The 18,492-nt window shown below is 38.9% G+C and overlaps 1 protein-coding gene across 2 annotated transcripts in view; it reads right to left on the bottom strand.

Moving 5' to 3' along the window:
• The window catches only part of LOC120535666 (killer cell lectin-like receptor subfamily B member 1B allele B), a 185,807-nt gene that overhangs the window by 9,532 nt on the left and 157,783 nt on the right, over window positions 1-18,492 (bottom strand). For both annotated transcript variants that reach the window (XM_039763630.1, XM_039763631.1), the window contains exons 2-5: window positions 12,824-12,934; window positions 9,133-9,348; window positions 2,324-2,475; window positions 1,066-1,181 (exon numbers count right to left, since the gene is read on the bottom strand). In XM_039763630.1, the coding sequence (XP_039619564.1) occupies window positions 1,066-1,181; window positions 2,324-2,475; window positions 9,133-9,348; window positions 12,824-12,934 (595 nt within the window). The remainder of the gene's footprint in view (window positions 1-1,065; window positions 1,182-2,323; window positions 2,476-9,132; window positions 9,349-12,823; window positions 12,935-18,492) is intronic.

The raw sequence follows: 18,492 nt of genomic DNA, 5'->3' as shown, positions 1-18,492 counted from the left end.
CTAGTACTCCTAATCACAACAACTTACTAAGTTAAAATGTACTAAGAATCAACCAAGCCAAAGACTAGAGGGTCAAAAGGTATGACCAATATACTATTGTGGTGTTGTATTTCAGCCAGGGTTTTTTTTCCTGGGTTATACTTATTTTTTTGTTTATGTTATTTTTTCATTCTTTTGTTTATACTTTTTTCATTTCTGTAGTGTTTGTCTAAGATTTAGTAATTATGTCCCTTTAAAGGTGCCTCCATTGTTTTGTTTTTGTTTTGTGTTTGGTACCACAAGAGGTGTGGCCACCCTGACATCACTGCTACTATTTTTGTAAATCAACTCTTAATTTAAACAGATAGTTTATTTGGACTTACTTCTGTAAGCTAGAGTGTCATGGTTCTTTCCATTTTGAGACATTTTTGAGTTATGGTTTGGGGATTTTCTTTATATTTTTAACTTTTAAAGCCATCTTCACTTTTTGGGCTTGTGTAGGCCACATGTAGTAGTTGGAGATTGACTTAGTCATTATGAGCCTCTTCTTGGCTGGTCAGTAAAGGTCCTGGCCTGCTTTATGGGTCTTTTGGAGGCCTCACACACAATTTTGTCACACAATAACCAGTAGTAACTGTAACGTCTTCTTTATCCAACCTTTACATTCTAGCTAGTATTTAAGATATTCAATTAAATATACATGAACACTTTCAACCATTTTCCGAACTCATTTTCCCATGCTGCATCATACAGAGCAAGTCTGTCTTTGCAGCAAAGAACGCAACACCTTGATTCCCTAATGTAAGGACAATTCAGTTTTACAAAACACCATATGTTTGACATGAGGGAGATAAATGTAGTATTATGTGACAGAAATGCTTACAAGCATAAATAAAATATGTAAATTTACTACAAAAGACATCCCATTATAGGATCAAACTGGGAATGAAGAGCTGTATAACAGTGCTACCAACTTAATCATTCTATTCTTTTAGTTAACCATAATAACCTAATTACCTCATAAATAAATATAATGTTTAGACAAACATAAAACATAATAAATATGAGCCAGAAGAAAATTCTTACTTTTGAGTATCCATTGGTGTGCCATCAAACCATCTCCAAATGTCATAAGTATATTGTTGCCACAATCCAATCCAGTAAGTGTATTCTGCCTTTACCATTTTGCTTCTGAGAAACTCCTACAGACACATATCCAGACAGAATAAATTGATTTGAACAAAGGTGTACAGCTTATAAAATTTTAATTAAACCCTTATATTATTAATATAAATATTAGGTCAATAAAAAAATTCTAAACAATATTTAGGTTTTTACAGACTTGTATTTCTCCACAAGTAATACATTCTGCAAAAATTTTGTATTTTCATTTTAAAATGCTAAAATATGACAAAAACTGTACTGCTATATAGAAGTATTAATATTTAAGCAATTTGGTACAAGTGTAGAGTTTACATGTTCTCCCCATGTTTGTGTGGGTTTCCTCTAGGTGCTGAACTTTCCTCCCACAATCCAAAGACATGCAGGTGAGGTGAACTGACGATGCTAAACTGGCCTCAGCATGTGGTCGGGGTGTGTGTGTGTTTGCCCTGTGATAGACTGGCACCCTGTCCATGGTTTGTTTATGCCTTACTCCTATATGTTAGCTGTGATAGGCTCCAGAATACCCCATGAACCCGTTAAGGATTTACCATGTTGGAAGATTATTGACTGACTTGTATAATAAGTCAATTCTAATGTTTGGAAGCCACATTTCACTGCATACACCTGAAAAAAACAACCAATTTGTTGTATATGACCCTATTTATACTGATGAAAAATCTATGATATGCAGTCTTCTTAAGGGAATTATCTTGATATACTGTGGCAAATTAGATTTAACAATTTGAGGAGGTGCTTCCAACTTACAAGTGCTAATCCAGGTGACAGTCTTGCTGAATAGTCCTCAGTAAGAGTGAAATTGTGAAAGTTGAAATCCCACTACCAAGAGTTGACAACTTTAGAAGATCAGTCAATTCATTCACAGTGCAAGCTAACCCTTGACACATCACTTACTATAGAATTATAACTATAGAAAATATTACCATCTGCCATAATGGTTTACAGCTTACTCAATTATAAAATGACATGCATATAAATTTGTTACTTTAACTGAAATAAAACACATTTTGTTCAAGTGAAATGAATTTAGCAACATGAGTGGTTTATTAACGTACATAAAACCCTCTGTTGCACCCAGTGGTGGCAACAAGATTGCTCAATAAGAAATGGTTTAAAAGTTTTAAACACATATGCTCTACATTGTACTGTATTTCTATCTTACCAGTTCATCGTCATTCTCAATTTTAACCAGGTGAGCCAGATATGAGTTGCAGAAATTTCTGCTGTTATGCCAAGTTTTATTTTCCTTAGAAATGAAATAACACTTTTTCAAATGTTGTAGCCACTCAACAGGACAGAGTGTGCAATTTGTACCTGTAACAGATATGTAATTGAAAAGAATAAAAATTTCAATCATCCATCAATTTACTTCCAGAACTACCTATCCATCATCAAATCAGTATAGTCTATTTAAGCTTGTGGGGTCTGGAGCCTATCCTGGTAACATCAAACTAAACCCAGATGACATTCCACTCAGTACATTGCAGGAAGCAGTACTCACGTACATGATAAGAGTACTCAGTTAACATAAATTGGACATCTTTGAAATATATAAAGAAAATTAGAATATATTGACAATAATAATCAATAAGATACATAGAGAGCAAATGTACACTTCTCAAACTGGTGCAGTATTTAAATCTAGGCTCCTGGAGATGTGAGACAACAATGTTAAGTATTACACCTTGCTACCCAATGCAGTTTTTTTTTTTTTAAACAGAATATAATAGTTTCTCTTTTCAAGGCAGTATATCCTAATAAAAGCATTATTCAATGCTTACACTATATGTAAAAGCAGTGAACATATACTATATATAGTGGCCATTGGGCTGCACTTTCTGTTTTTACATCTGATTCAATTACAGACAAAATACCAGACAGATAACAGTTTGACAGTGTGGGATCAGGTGCAGTTCCATGCAGGTCTCATATCACGTGGTAACAGAATCTTTAAAATCAATTCATTTACTATGCTTCCTGGTCACTACCTGGTCAAATTTTCTACTTTACAGATCATTCACAATGCACAATTTGGAGGACAGAGATGAATGTTAATTCTTTTAATTTCCAGGAAGAGAGGCAAACAAGTAAAGAAGTTTATTGTCACTGCAATGATCCTTTGGAAATCTCCAATACTGTTCTTTCAAGAACAGAAATAAAGGGTGCTTAAAAAGACAGTGTTTTGTCAGTATGCTTGAAACATGACTCTATATATATATAAGATCAGCAAAATTGTACATTTTCATGTGATTTTTTTTCATCAGAACTGCATTTCATATAGTATTCATCTATATATAATTTTATTTGTCTTCATTGGGAGAATACAACAATGATACTCTCATATCAATATAACCAATTTAACATGCATACATCAAACAAAATACCTTATACACATTCACTTCGCTAAGAACAGTAGTAGTTCAGTTGTGTCTTAGCACTCAACAAATAAAGCCTATGTAAAACTACATAAACATTAAATTGCCAGGAAAATCATGACTGGTGATCATACAGGCGAAGGTGTATTCCTTCCCCATATTAAGTTAGATACTGGTGATACATCAGCAAACAGAGAACCATTCATCTGGCATAGACGATAATTTACAATAGTTTTAGCATTTAGAATAATTATAAATAAATGTAATGGGCAGAGTTTTGACCATGTTGGAATTTACCCATGGACTGATACTGGGAGGGAGGTTGGGCTCCAATACTATATATATTTATACTATATATATAGGTTTCTAAACTCTTTTGGGACTCCCCCAACGGGACAACACGGCAAAAAGTATCCCAAAGCGTGATCACCTTGTCTGTGGAAGACAGCCTATCACTTGCAGCGGCCACTTCCTGCCTTGGTGCGGCCACAAGATGTGCTGCCAAAGATGGCCCCCTCAGATGACCCAGAGTGTTTCCTAGTCTTCTTTGAATGTATAGCAACATTGATGTGCCAGGACAGGGGAGCCTGGGCAGCTATTTTGGCCCTGTTTTTAACCGGAGAAGCCCTCCAAGCTGTATGGAATTTCCCTCTCAAAAGGCTTGATGATTATGACTACCTAAAGCAACAGATCCTCCTCCACATGGCTGTGAGCCCGGTGGTCATTTACGCTGTGGCATATTGACCCAGATCGCCACGTACGAGAACAGATCCAGGGCTTTGTGGACCTGATTCAAAGCTGATTCCATGGAGACATTAAGCACATTGTGGAGAAGCTCAATATTGATGCAGTCTTGTCAGGGATAGATTAGAACCTTTGTGATGAAATGCCACGGAACAATGTCCACTTGCTCCTGGATCTGACCCGCAGACTAGAGGGTTCACAAGCCACCTAGAAACAATGAGGCTACCTAGGCTTGACCCCGATTTTGATCCAGTCAGCAGGGTCGCTAGCATACAAGTAAAAGACGCCAGAGTGTGAACACAATGGTGCGGACTAAATGCAGCTGTTTTCGCTGTGATCAACTGGGACATCTGGTGTGGAAGTGTCACCTCCCACCTGCGCAAAGAATGGCTATCGGTCTGGCCTAGGTATGTGGCTTGAAAGTTTCCCCCAAGGTGTTGCAGGAGGACAATTTTTAGGTCTCTATTACGTTGGCCGTACAGGACCCCTCGGCACTGTTGGACTCTGGTAGTGACCTCTGTGTAGTCCACCATGACTTGCTTCAGTGGACCCCTTATAAGACCACATACAAAGTGAACATCTGCTGTTTCCATGGGGATATTAAAACATACAGACTATATTACTCCCTGTGAAATTTAAAGGGAAGAACTTTAAGGTTTGGACTGCCATATCAGACACCTCACCCTGGCCACTCCTAGTAGGAAAAAGGAATGTCCTTCTCCCACGGGTCTTGGCCACCTGCAGAAAGCCTATGCCCCTAGTGGATAGAGAGGGGCTCACCGCAGACAATGTCAGTGAAGGACATTTTCCACGCCATTGCATGCACCAACAGCCTTCCCAGACTGGACACTCAATACAGACCCGGACGAAAACAAAATAGCAGTGGGAGATGAGTGCGATGCTGCATTGGACACAGTAGCAGCTGGAGGTGAGCATGATTCTGCATCAAATACTGAGGAAGCGGAGACTGTCCTCCAGGCAAAGTTTGCCTGCCTACAGTGAGCCAATAACAACTTGGATTTTGCATTCAGATAAGCCCACATTGCAAATGACTTTTACTCTCTAAAGAGAGAGGACTCGAATTTTAAAACACCACATTTTTTACTTAAGGATGTTTTTTGTATCGGGTGATTTCTGATTGTATGGGTGATGGACGTATCGAGCAGTTGGTAGTACCAAGTGAGCATAGAGAGAAGGGTTTAAAAATTGTTCACAGTCATGTTTTGGGGGGCCACATCGGCACAGAAAAGCTGAGGGAACGTATTTCAGAACGCTTTTATTACGTGAATATGGGCCAGAATGTGGAGCAGTTTTGTAAGGCCTGTCCTGACTGTCAAATAGTATCCACTCACAGCCCCACCAGGTCACCCCTTGTACCAATGCCTATTTTGGACATCCCCTTTGAGAAGGTGAGATTAGATATTGTTGCCTCGCTTTGCAAAAGTAAACATGGCTTTCAGTATATGCTCGTATTAATCAATTATGCCACAAGATATCGAGAAGGAGCAGTGTTGCAATAGGCGGATGCCCGAACTATTGCAAAAGCACTCTCGGATATGTTCACACATATTGGTATCCCTCACGAGATTCTCACTGATCAGGGCACACACTTTATGTCTTGATTCATGAAGCAGCTATGTGAAAATTTCGGAATTAGGCAGTTACACTCCATGGTTTATCATCTGTAGATGATTGGCCTGATTGAACGATTTAATAAAACCCCTAACCCTAAAACAGATGATTTAGAAGGTAGCCCGTAACGATTCAACTTTGACAATTGGGATGACCCCTTTCGAGCTATTATTTGGCTGGCAACCACACGGGGTGTTGGGACATTTTTTGGGAAGAATGGACAGAGTCTCGTGAGACAACCTCGGGAGGCAGGTTTATCGACTGAGTTGTTTCGCTACAAGAGCAGATTGTCAGACTGTCCTCTATTGCGGTGGAGCAGAGGTACAAAAATGTAATTACAACAGGACAAGCAAACTCCATGAGTTTTAGAATGGGGATTGCGTGCTGGTGTTGATCCCGTCTGATCCACATAAATTTCAGGCCAAAGGGCAAGGGCCAGCAGTGATAGAAGAGTGTATGTCCCCAGTGAATTATAAAATCAGAATTCTCAGGCAGAGGAAACCCATACAAATTTTGCATATTAATCTTTTAAAGGATTGGCACGACCATCATGAAGTCCTGGTCACGGCTGTAGCGGTCACCCAGACTGAGGTCACAATTGGGGATGATTTAACTGACACCCAGAAAGCAGAATTGCTATCGCTGATTGAGGGGAACCCGGCCAGACGACGATTGCAGAACACAAGATTGTCACTCCATCTGGTGTTACTATACAGGTGCTTGTGGTGTAGCAGGTCCACAGCTCCCAACAAAAGGGCCACTTTTAAATAAATAATCACAGCGCTCGTGGCTTAGCGAGGGGGCGTGTTAGTGTGGCTGAAGCGGTTCTCGGGGCGATTCGCGGTGTGGGTGTTTCTCACCTAAGTGTACAGGTGAGAAACTGTCCACATCCATGACTGTTCCTGGGGCAGCTGATTTGCCACAGCTGCCATGCCCTCTTAATAAATAGAAGTGCGAGTCGGTTAAGAGAGAGGAAAAAGAAAGAACGGATGGGAGGTTGCAGGAGAGAAAGAAAAAAGGAAAGAAAAGAACAGAGGTTGCAGGAGAAAGCAGGAAGCAGTGGATAGAGAGAGAGAGAGAGAGCCGGTGCAAGAGAGAGAGAGAGCGAGCAAGCGAGTGCAGGCTCGCGCAGCAGCTAAACAGTGAGCCTAGGTTTTGGGCTGACACCCAGGGAATTATAGTAGTGGTCACTCCCGCTGAGTGATCATGGAGCGGGATTGACCAGAAAACGGATGACTCTCTGCATAAAGCCGCGAAAGCCAGTGGGAGTCGGGACTTGGGGGGTGTATTCCCCAGCGTGGGCGCCCTGGTCGCTGTGGATCCCAAGTCACTGTCAGGAGGAGCCTACCAGAACCAGGGATCAGAGAGGCGAACTGAACAGCTGAAGTAGGCAGTGTGAAGGTCAGCTGCAAGTAGGGCGACTCCCCTGTTGAGAAGCCCAGACAGGGGAAGTAGCGGAGCCGCAGGTAAAAAGGCACCAGGCTTCTTGTAATGTGTACTGCTTCTGCTGTATTTTAACCTTATTGTTTTTATGAAGACTTTTTTCTATTGTTTTTAATAAAAGCACTTGACACTTTTGCACCATCCCCTTGCTATGTTGTTGCCTCACTGCTAAGCTCATCAGTAACATTACCAACGGTGACAGGTTCAAGGGCTCACAGACAGAAGATGGGATCATGGAGCGAACCCGCTTCATCACAGTGCTCCTGTATCGCCTACCAGAGGCAACAAGTAAAGTGATACAAGAGGATGTCCAACTGATGCTCCAATTAGGCCTTATCTGGCCTAGCAAAAGTGACTGTCGAAGTCCAATTATACTTGTCTCAAAGTCCTATGGTTCAGTTATGTATTGATTTTAGGCGTTTGAATAAGATTTCTACGTTTGATGCATACCCGATGCCATGTGTGGATGAGCTGTTGGAAAAGATTGGGCAGGCTTCATATATCTCCACCCTTGACCTCACGAAAGGTTATTGGCAGGTCCCCCTGAAGGAGTCTAGTTGTGAGAAGTTATGGTGCTCCCTTTTGGTCTCCATTGTGCACTGCTTACCTTTCAGCGAAAGATGGATCAGACCCTACGTCCTCATTCCGTGTACGCAGGTCATTTGTGGTTATTTTCAGTAATGACTGGGAATCTCATCTTGTTCGTCTTCGAGCAGTGCTTGACAGTTTACGGCTGGCGAGGTTGACGGCCAACCCTAAAAAGTGCAAGTTAGATATGTTGAAAACCCATTGTCTGGGATATTCCATGGGGAAGGGTCTGCTCAAGCCTCAAATGGACAAGGTGGGGGAAGTGCTTGCATATCCCCATCCCAAAATGTAGAAACAGGTTCGTGCCTTCCTTGGGTTCATGGGGTATTACAGGCAGTTCATTCCCAATTTTACACATTGGGCTGCCCCCCTCAGTGACTTGACAAAGGGCAGAAAGAATCGTAGTGTTATCTGGACCAACGCCTGTGAAAGAGCTTTTGCGGACCAACAAGCTGCTTTATTATCATTCCCGGTTCTGCTTAATCCAGACTTTTAGAAGTACAATAATTTATTCTGCAAATGGATGCGGGGGGAAAGTACCTCATCACATTTCTCAGCAGAAAGCTGCTACCCATGGAGTGTAATTATTTGACTATTGAAAAAGCGTGCTTAGTGATTTTACTATCTCTGGGGACGACGGTTTACCCTGTTGACTGAATATATCCCACTGCAATGGCTGTACAAACAGAAGGATATGAATGCCCGGCTCACTTGGTGGTCTATTAGCTTGCAAGCTTTTGCTTTTGATGTTCGCCACCATCTCAGGGCTGCACACACCAATGCTGACATTCTCTCCCGCCTAGCCGAATCCCCCCAACTGGACAACATACTGAAGAGTGTCCCAAAACACTATAAAAATATACTAGATGTCCCCCGCAGCTTCGCAAGGAGGCCCCTGCATGGCTCCCTACTCCTGATATCACGATTTCCCCCTTCCCTTGGCTCACAGTCTCTGTCTCGGATTAGTGCAAATATAATGCTCCTGCAAGTGAACTATGATCCTCAGCATGATGACAGAAGTCACAAAATCAACCAGAATGTTAAAGCAGTTAAGTAGTTCTCTCATTTGCTAGCTAACTAATTTCATCCCAGTTTACAATGAACTTTAGAAAAAAAATAATGTATTTTTCTAAAATACAAATATCCTTCTTTTTCATAACTAGTCAGTATTTCATTAATATTTGCTTACCTGCAATTTTCCCTTCACTGATACATATTTTTTTCAGATGGTCTTTGTAGACTGGCAAGTCCACATGTTTGTTACACAGAAAATTCTGATATGTTTTATTGAAGTTCTGAAACAGATTGTCGTGATTGCTGGTTACCTCATCAGTTTCTTTGCTATTATTGCAGATGCCATCTTGACTTGATTGAGGTATGTTTTTGTGCACTGTTTTCCAAACAACTGAGCAAAAACAAAATAGACTCATGTAAGAATTCATTAAAAAGTGTGTTTATTGCATAGATATTGGTGATAATTTGAATATTAATCATACACTGATCTAGTCTGCCGATGTAATATCTTTAGCAAGTGTTTAGAACAATTTCCTATTTCTCACAATAAAGGGGCAGAAATACTGGAATTCCCTGGATTTTTCCATCTTCCTATCTGGATGCCAAAGAAAGAAGAGCTAAAGTTAGTTCAAAAAGTATTAAACAAATTCCCCAAACTTCAGTATTCCCCTGAGAGTGCTTTTTTAATAAATATCTCTGCCCTGCGAGGAAGTATAAAGAACTACTGATGCTACTGTATGTCCTACATATATTACAATTTAAGTTTAACTTTGGTGACTCACTAATAATAGGCAAGGATTCATAGACTTTGACTCTGGATATATTTACATATCATATGACACTTTATTTATAATGTCAAAGCTTTAAACAGTTGGCTTGTAATACATTTTATATTAATTCATGGTTAAGGTAAATAAAAAAATCATACTCTGAGAAATACTGACACATGAAAGGTTTTTAAATGTTTCTAGATAATTATGAAGCTGTTATGTTATCGATAATAATTGTTCTTTAAAACCATAATTTTAATGTGTTTATTTTTGATACAAAAAATAGCTTGTAAAGAAAATAAAGCATGAAAAACAAGTAGATCTATTCGAATGTTACAGGAAAGGAGAGAGAAAGATACTGGGAAAACAGCATGTGTTTAACAACCTGTTATAAGGGTGAGGGGTGTATTGGACTGTTTAAGAGCTTAAATATCATACAGCATAACATGGAAATAAAATGAGAGGCAAATGAAGCACTACACTATGATCAATATCAAAAAGTATGCACTATATTTAAATTCAGGTTAAGATTATTTTTGAACACATGTACTTCCTTGACATAAAGAGCTGTATTAAACTATAAAATAGAGGGCTGAGATTTGAAGAAGGTGCTAGAGAAACAACTCCTTCCTTAGAATCAGAAAACTTTATTAATCCTGAGGGGAATATTGGTAAAACTACATAAAATATGCCTTCTCAAGTCCTTGTTTACAGTGGAACTTTGGCAAGTTCAGCTAAAAAAAAGATTCAAATTTCAATGTCAGACTGTCATTTTCAGATCTTGTGCCAAGAGACGATCTTAGTGCGCAGAATCTATTCTCAGGTTTGGTTTAAGGATGTCATGTCACAGATTCTTAATGATGTTAAGTGGGGATCTAAATGGACCATTCAAGGGCTTTCTTTTCATTACTCTCTAGCTAATCCAATATTGTTTTGTCTTCATACTTGGGATCATTGTCTTTCTGAAAGATGAATGTTCTCTAAAACTTTAGTGTTACAGTAGATTGAAACAGCCTACTTTGGTACTTTATCTTGACCATTTTCCTTTAACTGTATCAAACTGCCAACATTTGACTGACAAGAAACATTCTTACAAATAGGCTGAATGGTCTGAGGTTAATTCAAATATGCCCAAATGATCTAAATAAATTGTATCAATCCCATTTTCACTTTACCCTAAAGTTGTTACACCTTCCATGTTGATTCTTGGGATACTTTGGACAGCTCAGTACTAAACCAATGATATCCCCCATCTGCTCTTCTCTGGTGATTTATGCAAAAACAGCTGCATTGTTTTATGCTGTGATTTTATTTAAAGCTCCTAAATGAAACAGTACTTTTTGCCATTACAAGATAGTAAAATGTGGCCGTTCTCCTTTAATTTATATACTATCATATACCTTTACATTTCTCAATTTTCTAATTTCATTCAAAATGACTTACATATCAAATACGTAATACTCACCAACATCAGTTTAAGCATCTAAGTCATAAGTAAGGTTTAATATTAGTTATGGTCTGTGAAAGCTAACCTGGCATGCCATTTGTTGCAGAAAAAAATTAAAATGTAGAGTCATATGAAAAATTTTGTGACACCCTCTCAGCCTGCTGAATAATTTACTCTACTTTCAACAAATGAGATAACAGTGGTATGTCTTTCATTTCCTAGGAACATCTGAGTACTGGGTTGTTTTCCGAACAAAGATTTTTAATGAAGCAGTATTTAGTTGTATGAAATTAAATCAAATGTGAAAAACTGCGTAAAAATGTGGGTACCCTTGTAATTTTGCTGATTTCAATGCATGTAACTGCTCAATACTGATTACTTGCAACAAGAAATCAGTTGGATTAGCTCGTTAAGCCTTGAACTTCATAGACAAGTGTGTCCAATCATGAGAAAAGGTATTTAAGGTGGTCAATTGCAAGTTGTGCTTCCCTTTGACTCTCCTCTGAAGAGTGACAGCATGGGATCCTCAAAGCAACTCTCAAAAGATCTGAAAACAAAGATTGTTCAGTATCATGGTTTAGGGAAAGGCTACAAAAAGCTATCTCAGAGGTGAAAACTGTCAGTTTCAACTGTAAGGAATGTAATCAGAAATTGGAAGGCCACAGGCACAGTTGCTATTAAACCCAGGTCTGGCAGGGCAAGAAAAATACAGGAGCGACATATGTGCAGGATTGTGAGAATAGTTACAGACAACCCACAGATCACCTCCAAAGACCTTCAAGAACATCTTGCTGCAGATGGTGTATATCATTCTACAATTCCGCGCAATTTGCACAAAGAACATTTGTATGAGAGGGTGATGAGAAAGAAGCCCTTTCTGCACTTACGCCACAAACAGAATCGCTTGTTGTATGCAAATGCTCATTTAGACATTTAGACAGATTCATTTTTTGAACAAAGTGCTTTGGACTTATGAGACAAAAATTGAGTTATTTGGTCATAACAAAAAGCACTTTGCATGATGGTAGAAGAACACTGCATTGCAAGAAAAACACCTGCTACCTACTGTCAAATTTGGTGGAGGTTCCATTATACTGTGGGGCTGCGAGGCTAGTTGAAGGATGATTTGAAGCAGGGTGTCCATGCTTGGCAGCCATCAAATTTAACTGAACTGGAGAGATTTTGTATGGATGAATGGTCACAAACCCTTCCATCCAGAATCCAAACACTCATTAAAGGCTATAGGAGGCGTCTAGAGGTTGTTATATTTGCAAAAGGAAGCTCAACTAAGTATTGATGTAATATCTCTGTTGGGGTGCCCAAATTTATGCACTGGTCTAATTTTGTTATGATGCATATTGTATATTTTCTGTTAATCCAGTAAACTTTAAATGCTCAGCCAATGATAAACAAAAATCCAAAGAATTAAGAGGGGTTCCCAAACTTTTCCATATGACTGTATTACTATTTAAAGGTGTAGTGACTTTTCCCAAATTATGGGAAGCAAGACATGCATCAAGTACTGTAATAATTAGTGTAATATTTAGAGAACAGAAAAAGATAATTTTAAACATTTCACAACAGGGGTGTTTCAATTTTGTTTTATGTTAAAATACACTGTGGTATGTAAATCAAAAAACAAATCTTACCTATTATGATCAGGATCATAACTAAAAGTAATAAAAAAATCATCATGGTACACAAAAAAGTAGAACATCTGGAGGAGGACTTTGTTATTTTTGGTGAAGCTGGAGAATTACCTAAAATTGCAATAATTAAAATTAAGTTAAAAAAAAAAAAAAAGAAACTGAAAATTAACATAATGAAAAAAAGTCATTACAGAAAAAAAAAAAACATTTGGTATATTAGCATAAGCCTGCCTTGAAGTTTCATCTTCTAAGTTCTGTTCTCTTTGATACTTTGTAGCTTTCCTTTCGTCTTTTTTCACACATGAACTGCTTTACGGGTATATAGTGTTTTGAAATATGTTCCCTTAAATTTTGTGCTGTTGATGAGTTACATCAGTGGTTTGTTTCATCTATATCTGTCTACCCTAGGAGCCGATGGCCCACTTACTAAGGACAGCATCTTACTTAAAATTCCCTCCTCCAGAAACCAAGATGATTTCTCTTTTACCCTGTAAGCTCATGCACAATCCCAGATCCTGAAATCCTTTTAACCTGAATGACTGTATATTAATTATGACCACATCTCTCATAGTACTCAAGACAATGTAATGATAGATAGAGGTTACATTTTCTGATTAAACTATTGTCTTACTAAATTTGATCAATATTAAAAGGACATAAAGAAGGCAAGAGTAAAACACATGTCCACATTCAGAAGATAACATAGAGCCTGCTCTTACTCTCTTCTACTTGGATCAACCTTTGCCTGCTAGCTGACTATTTCCAGGGCATAATTTTAAACCAATTAATTTCTGTGTTGTAATATCATTTCAAGATCCTTTGGACATACTTTTTTTCATCCAAACAATCACTACACTTCCCCATTGATTAAGAAGCATGTCCAGGATTTTTTCTTTCAGCATAATACACTTTGCTCCTGTTAAATTAGATTTTCCTTACATGAATAAACATCTGGAAGAAAATATCACAGTTTATTGTGGTAGATAGGGGGGCGCTCTTGCTCCCTTGAACCCCTGCCCACGACTCCAAACACCAGGTAAAAGTCCTCAAGTTGACTTTATTAATTCGCCACAGTGTACAAAACACACTCTCCACCACTATACTCATAAATCCCACCAATACAATCAATAAACAATCCTCCAGCTCCCAGACGCGTTGCTACCCTTCCACCCAGCTCACCTCGCCATCTGGGAGCTCCCACAGTCTTTTTATACTCCCTGACCCGGAAGTGTTCCTAGCCAACAGTCCACAAGTCCTTATTCCTTCTGGGTCAGGGTAAATAGTACTTTTTTTTCAACCAGGAAGCCCGTTGCTCCTCCTATGATGAACTTCCGGGTCATAGGACACGAAGAACTCTTCGGTCCTCCCTACAGCTCCCTCTTGTGACCCTCATGGCATCCAGCAGGGCGGTGCATAAAAACTCCATTGGCCATGATGCCCTGCTGGTCTTCTGGAGACCTCCATGCTGCAAGGATAAACGGCCGGCCATCCTCCACATTACAAATGTTCAGTCAGTGAACTGTTGTCTTGTGTTAAAGCAATGTGCTTTGCTTTTTGAATGTTGGTCTCGTCTGTTATGGGAGATGGATGTCTGAAGCAGAACTCTGTTAGCAGCGGTATTATTTTTTTCTCTATTTTTTTACATCCCGAGGTATCCTGTATTTACTCAGCCCCAGGAGGATGAATTACAGTACATGCAAGCATATATAAACATGAGTGGCACAAAAAGAGCTCAGAAAGAAATGGAAAAGACAGCTAAAGCTTCATCCAAGCCTAGACAGGCATTAAATCCAAGCTCAAGGTACAGCCTGCCAGAGACAGACCTGGAACAGATAGGGAAAAGCAAAGATTTCCTGGGACCTAACGCTGCAGCATCGTCTCCAGCCGAGAGCAAAAGTGGGAGCGGATGTGCAAGCGAGTTGGGCCAAGAGATCTTGTCGATTCCAGAAGATTCTTTGAAACTGAAAGTGGCCTTACCATCCACGTTGTCAACTACTCCCCACAAGCCGGTAACATAGACTCCAACTGGACCTGCCACTTCACCCGAGGAGCAAGGAGAAGACCAAACTGATCTGTCTGAACTGAAGGTAATGATTGCCACAATAGCCACTGATCAAGACATAAAGGAGCTCAAGAATGATATAAAGAAAGATATAAAGAAAGAAATAAATAATTTAAGGAAAGAAATAAAGGATATACACAAGAAAAACGAGAAGCTGCTTCAGGATATGAAAGACCAGGAAAAATGTTTAAGTAATCGCTTTGAGGCAACCTTTAGAGGTATGCTAGAAAAAATTGAAGAATAAATACAAGAAAATGCGTCTAAGTTTGAGAATAAACGTAGAGTACTTGAAAGACGTTAGGCAAACGTTCAAGACTTGTATTGAAATAGCTGAACAACTGGCATCTACCACTGACAGAAAAGCAATGGCAGCAAATTCCGAATGCTTAGTACTTGGAGACAGACTAGCAGCACTGGAAGATGGATGCAGAAGGAATAATATTAAAATCAACGGTCTCCATGAGAATCGTGAAAGTCCAAACCCATTGAAATTCGTAGCTGAACTATTCTCTAAAATAATTGGAGAGGACTTCAAATCAGACACGGCTTACCGCATGCATGGATCAAATACCTCAAAACATAGGACTTTCATTGTTGAAAAATTACAATTTAAATTGAATATATATTTGAAAATAACCACAATATTATTTTCCCTGATTTCTAACCCTCAACAGCTGCTAAACATGCCGCATTTTACAACATTAAACAGCACATAGGGAAAGCTGAAATCAGATACAGCCTCTTGTATCCTGCCAAACTGAAAGTGGATGTTTAAGGCAAGCTCTACATTTTTACTTCTACAAAGGAAGCAGAAAAAGAGCTAAGAAAACTGATCCTGACACTTTTTTGAAATACAAACGTGAGTGACCTCCGGTTCTGGCATGGCAAAGAAGATCTTACCTGCTGTTTGATCGGCTTGCAATGATATTGGTATAGTTTCTCGACCACTTCTTATTTATGTTTTAATTACTAGTATATGCATATATGTATGTATGTGTAAAAATTTTTTTTAGGGGACTGTTTAACATCATACCCATGGTTTATTGTATTAGGGCTTACTATGATTATCTAGGGCTACTGTTTAACATCACTCCATGGGTTTACTCTCTCAAGACTGTTTAAGATTATATTTTATTCTTGCAGCATTTGGACTGTATTGTCAATAGATATCTGAATAAGCATTTAAATTGAGGAAGCGGATTCTCTTCCCCATTTTATACTACATATTTATTTATTTTATCTTCTATTGTTTTATTCTGTTGGCCTAGCTCTCTTTCTCAGGGGTAGGGTTTGATTTGTTTCTAACCTAGCTTTGTAAAACTTGACTTTCTTGCATGGAATGTTATGTGATTTTAATAACTTCAATAAAATGTTTAAATAAATATAAAAGGAATGCACTTTGGGAAAAACTGTAGAGTATGCAATTTGATGCAGTACTGAAGAGATTAAGGAAATCATTTATATTTTGCATTTGTATTTTATTCAAATTGTATGACGTAAATCTGCATCCATCCCTGCATGTAGGCCCTCCAACCTGCAGGGGAAAACTTGGGTGAATTGGCCCTCCAGCCATCATAAAAAACCTCACACTGTTCCACTCCATCTGAACTAGTTTGGTACTGAAGTATCACCCGTTGCATGGCTGCAGGTCCTCTGGGATCCTGAGTTGGTTTGTCATGTGGTGGGTGCAGCAATGCACTGTATCAGTGTGTGCTCGTAACATTAATTTATACACAGTCTGACAAAGCCATCTTTCTTTTCAAAAATGTATTACAAATCTTCCATCAATATATTTATTGGAAGGTCTCATAAAACATTTTTATCAGGACCCAATAAAGCATGAACTCTCTAGTCATAAGCTCTAGTCATAAGATGAATAGTACGGTCATGCTAGAGATGTTGCAAAAGATGGCAGTAAAATTTGCATATTGAATCATATGGATTTTAACTAAACAAAAAAAAAAACAAAACTGAGTGTTGTGCTTTATTAAGAAAGTGTTGTGAAACATAGGACTGTGGCTATTGTGACATGGAAAATCAAATATAATAACCAAAGGAAATTATGAATCAATGACTAAAAAGAAAATGAACTCTTATCCAGGGGCCTCATTTTTAAATGGTGCATATGCACAAATGTGTTGCTTACGCCTGTTTCCACGTTCACATTGCGATGTATAAAACCTAAAGATGGCCTAAAGCCACGCACATTCTCACGCCAGCTCAAACCATACCGCATGCAAATTTTCGGCTTGGTTTTGCAAATTGGCGGCACCCAGTGTTAAAGCAGTGCTACTGTTTCTGGATGGCTTTCCTTTATTTTTTAGATTCACATCCCTGATGCGGGATGACACTGCGAATTGGAGACAACTAAAGGGCCTGAATAGTTGTAATTCCATGACTAACCAGGGGGCGGAAAAAAGCACTGATTGTCTCTCTCAATCCTTTACAAACCCTTCACTGGATATCCTACCTGGTTCCAGTGCTGCTGATGACGTCACTTCCGGTTCTGGCCCTGAAGACATTGTATCCTCCACTTGGCTTTAAAGCTGCCATCTTAAGACAGTAGTTCAGTTCAGTCGTAGAATCGGATCTAGAAACATATTTTGTTTACTTTTTTAACAATTTGCAGCCAAGACACAATAAATGGGTGGCTGCCCTAAACCTTTGTGATGTCTTTGTGATGTCTCTGTAGAGAGAGTATTGTCACACCGCATATCGTTTTTTTGTTTAAGGCATCTGATCTAATCAACCTGTAACCATATAATGGTGCACGGAATGGCCAAACTATTCCAGATACTATGGCTGCTTTAGCCTTGTTACTCTCAGTGCACCACTGAGTATTTTAAGCCAATGTATCCGAATATGGAATCACCACTCTACAGCAGCTAATCTGAAAGCTCTATGGCACGTTGTGTCAAGAGCGGAGGAAATTCTTAGGGTACAGCTTCTAGGACACACTGCCTCAGTCATGCACACAGTCTATGTGAACTTACCCCATTTGGCAAATGCTTCAGAGCCTTTCCTGCAAAAACCTCGCAGTTCAGAAACAGTTACATCCCAAGAGACATAAACACACTCAATCAGTCCATCAAGTGCTCCTGGTAGAACTGTTTGTACTTATAAGTACAATTACCTCACTGTAAACTTGCATTGAAGTTGTAATATTGCACAACTTGAGCCACTTATGCTTTCATATGGTATATTTCTCATTTTTTTATCTTATTATTATTATTGTTTTTGTTGTTTTACCATATTAAAGGAAAATAAGTTTATGGAGGATTTGCATATTGAAACTCATTGCAAAATAAAATAACAATCAAGGAATTCGATTCAATTCAACCGAAGTGAGCGCGTATTTACAGATGATGACAACTGGCTTCTAAGTCGATTTAGATTTCCAGGCGTCATCTTCTTGGAGCTCTTGATATCATTTTTCAGATGAAATGCAGTAAAGTTTATATATTACATTATACAGATACATTTTTATCTTCATTTAAAAATGTATACTGTTATTAAATGTGTGGACATGGTGAATAGCGCCCCATTCAGATATTGTTCCTGCCTTGCACTGTATGCTTTCTGGGACTGGCGCGACCCTGGATAGATG

Source organism: Polypterus senegalus, chromosome 9 (assembly GCF_016835505.1).
Source record: "Polypterus senegalus isolate Bchr_013 chromosome 9, ASM1683550v1, whole genome shotgun sequence".
Taxonomy (NCBI): Eukaryota; Metazoa; Chordata; class Cladistia; order Polypteriformes; family Polypteridae; genus Polypterus; species Polypterus senegalus.
Note: the sequence above shows the minus strand (reverse complement) of the source record. Positions and strands in the feature narration are given on the sequence as shown.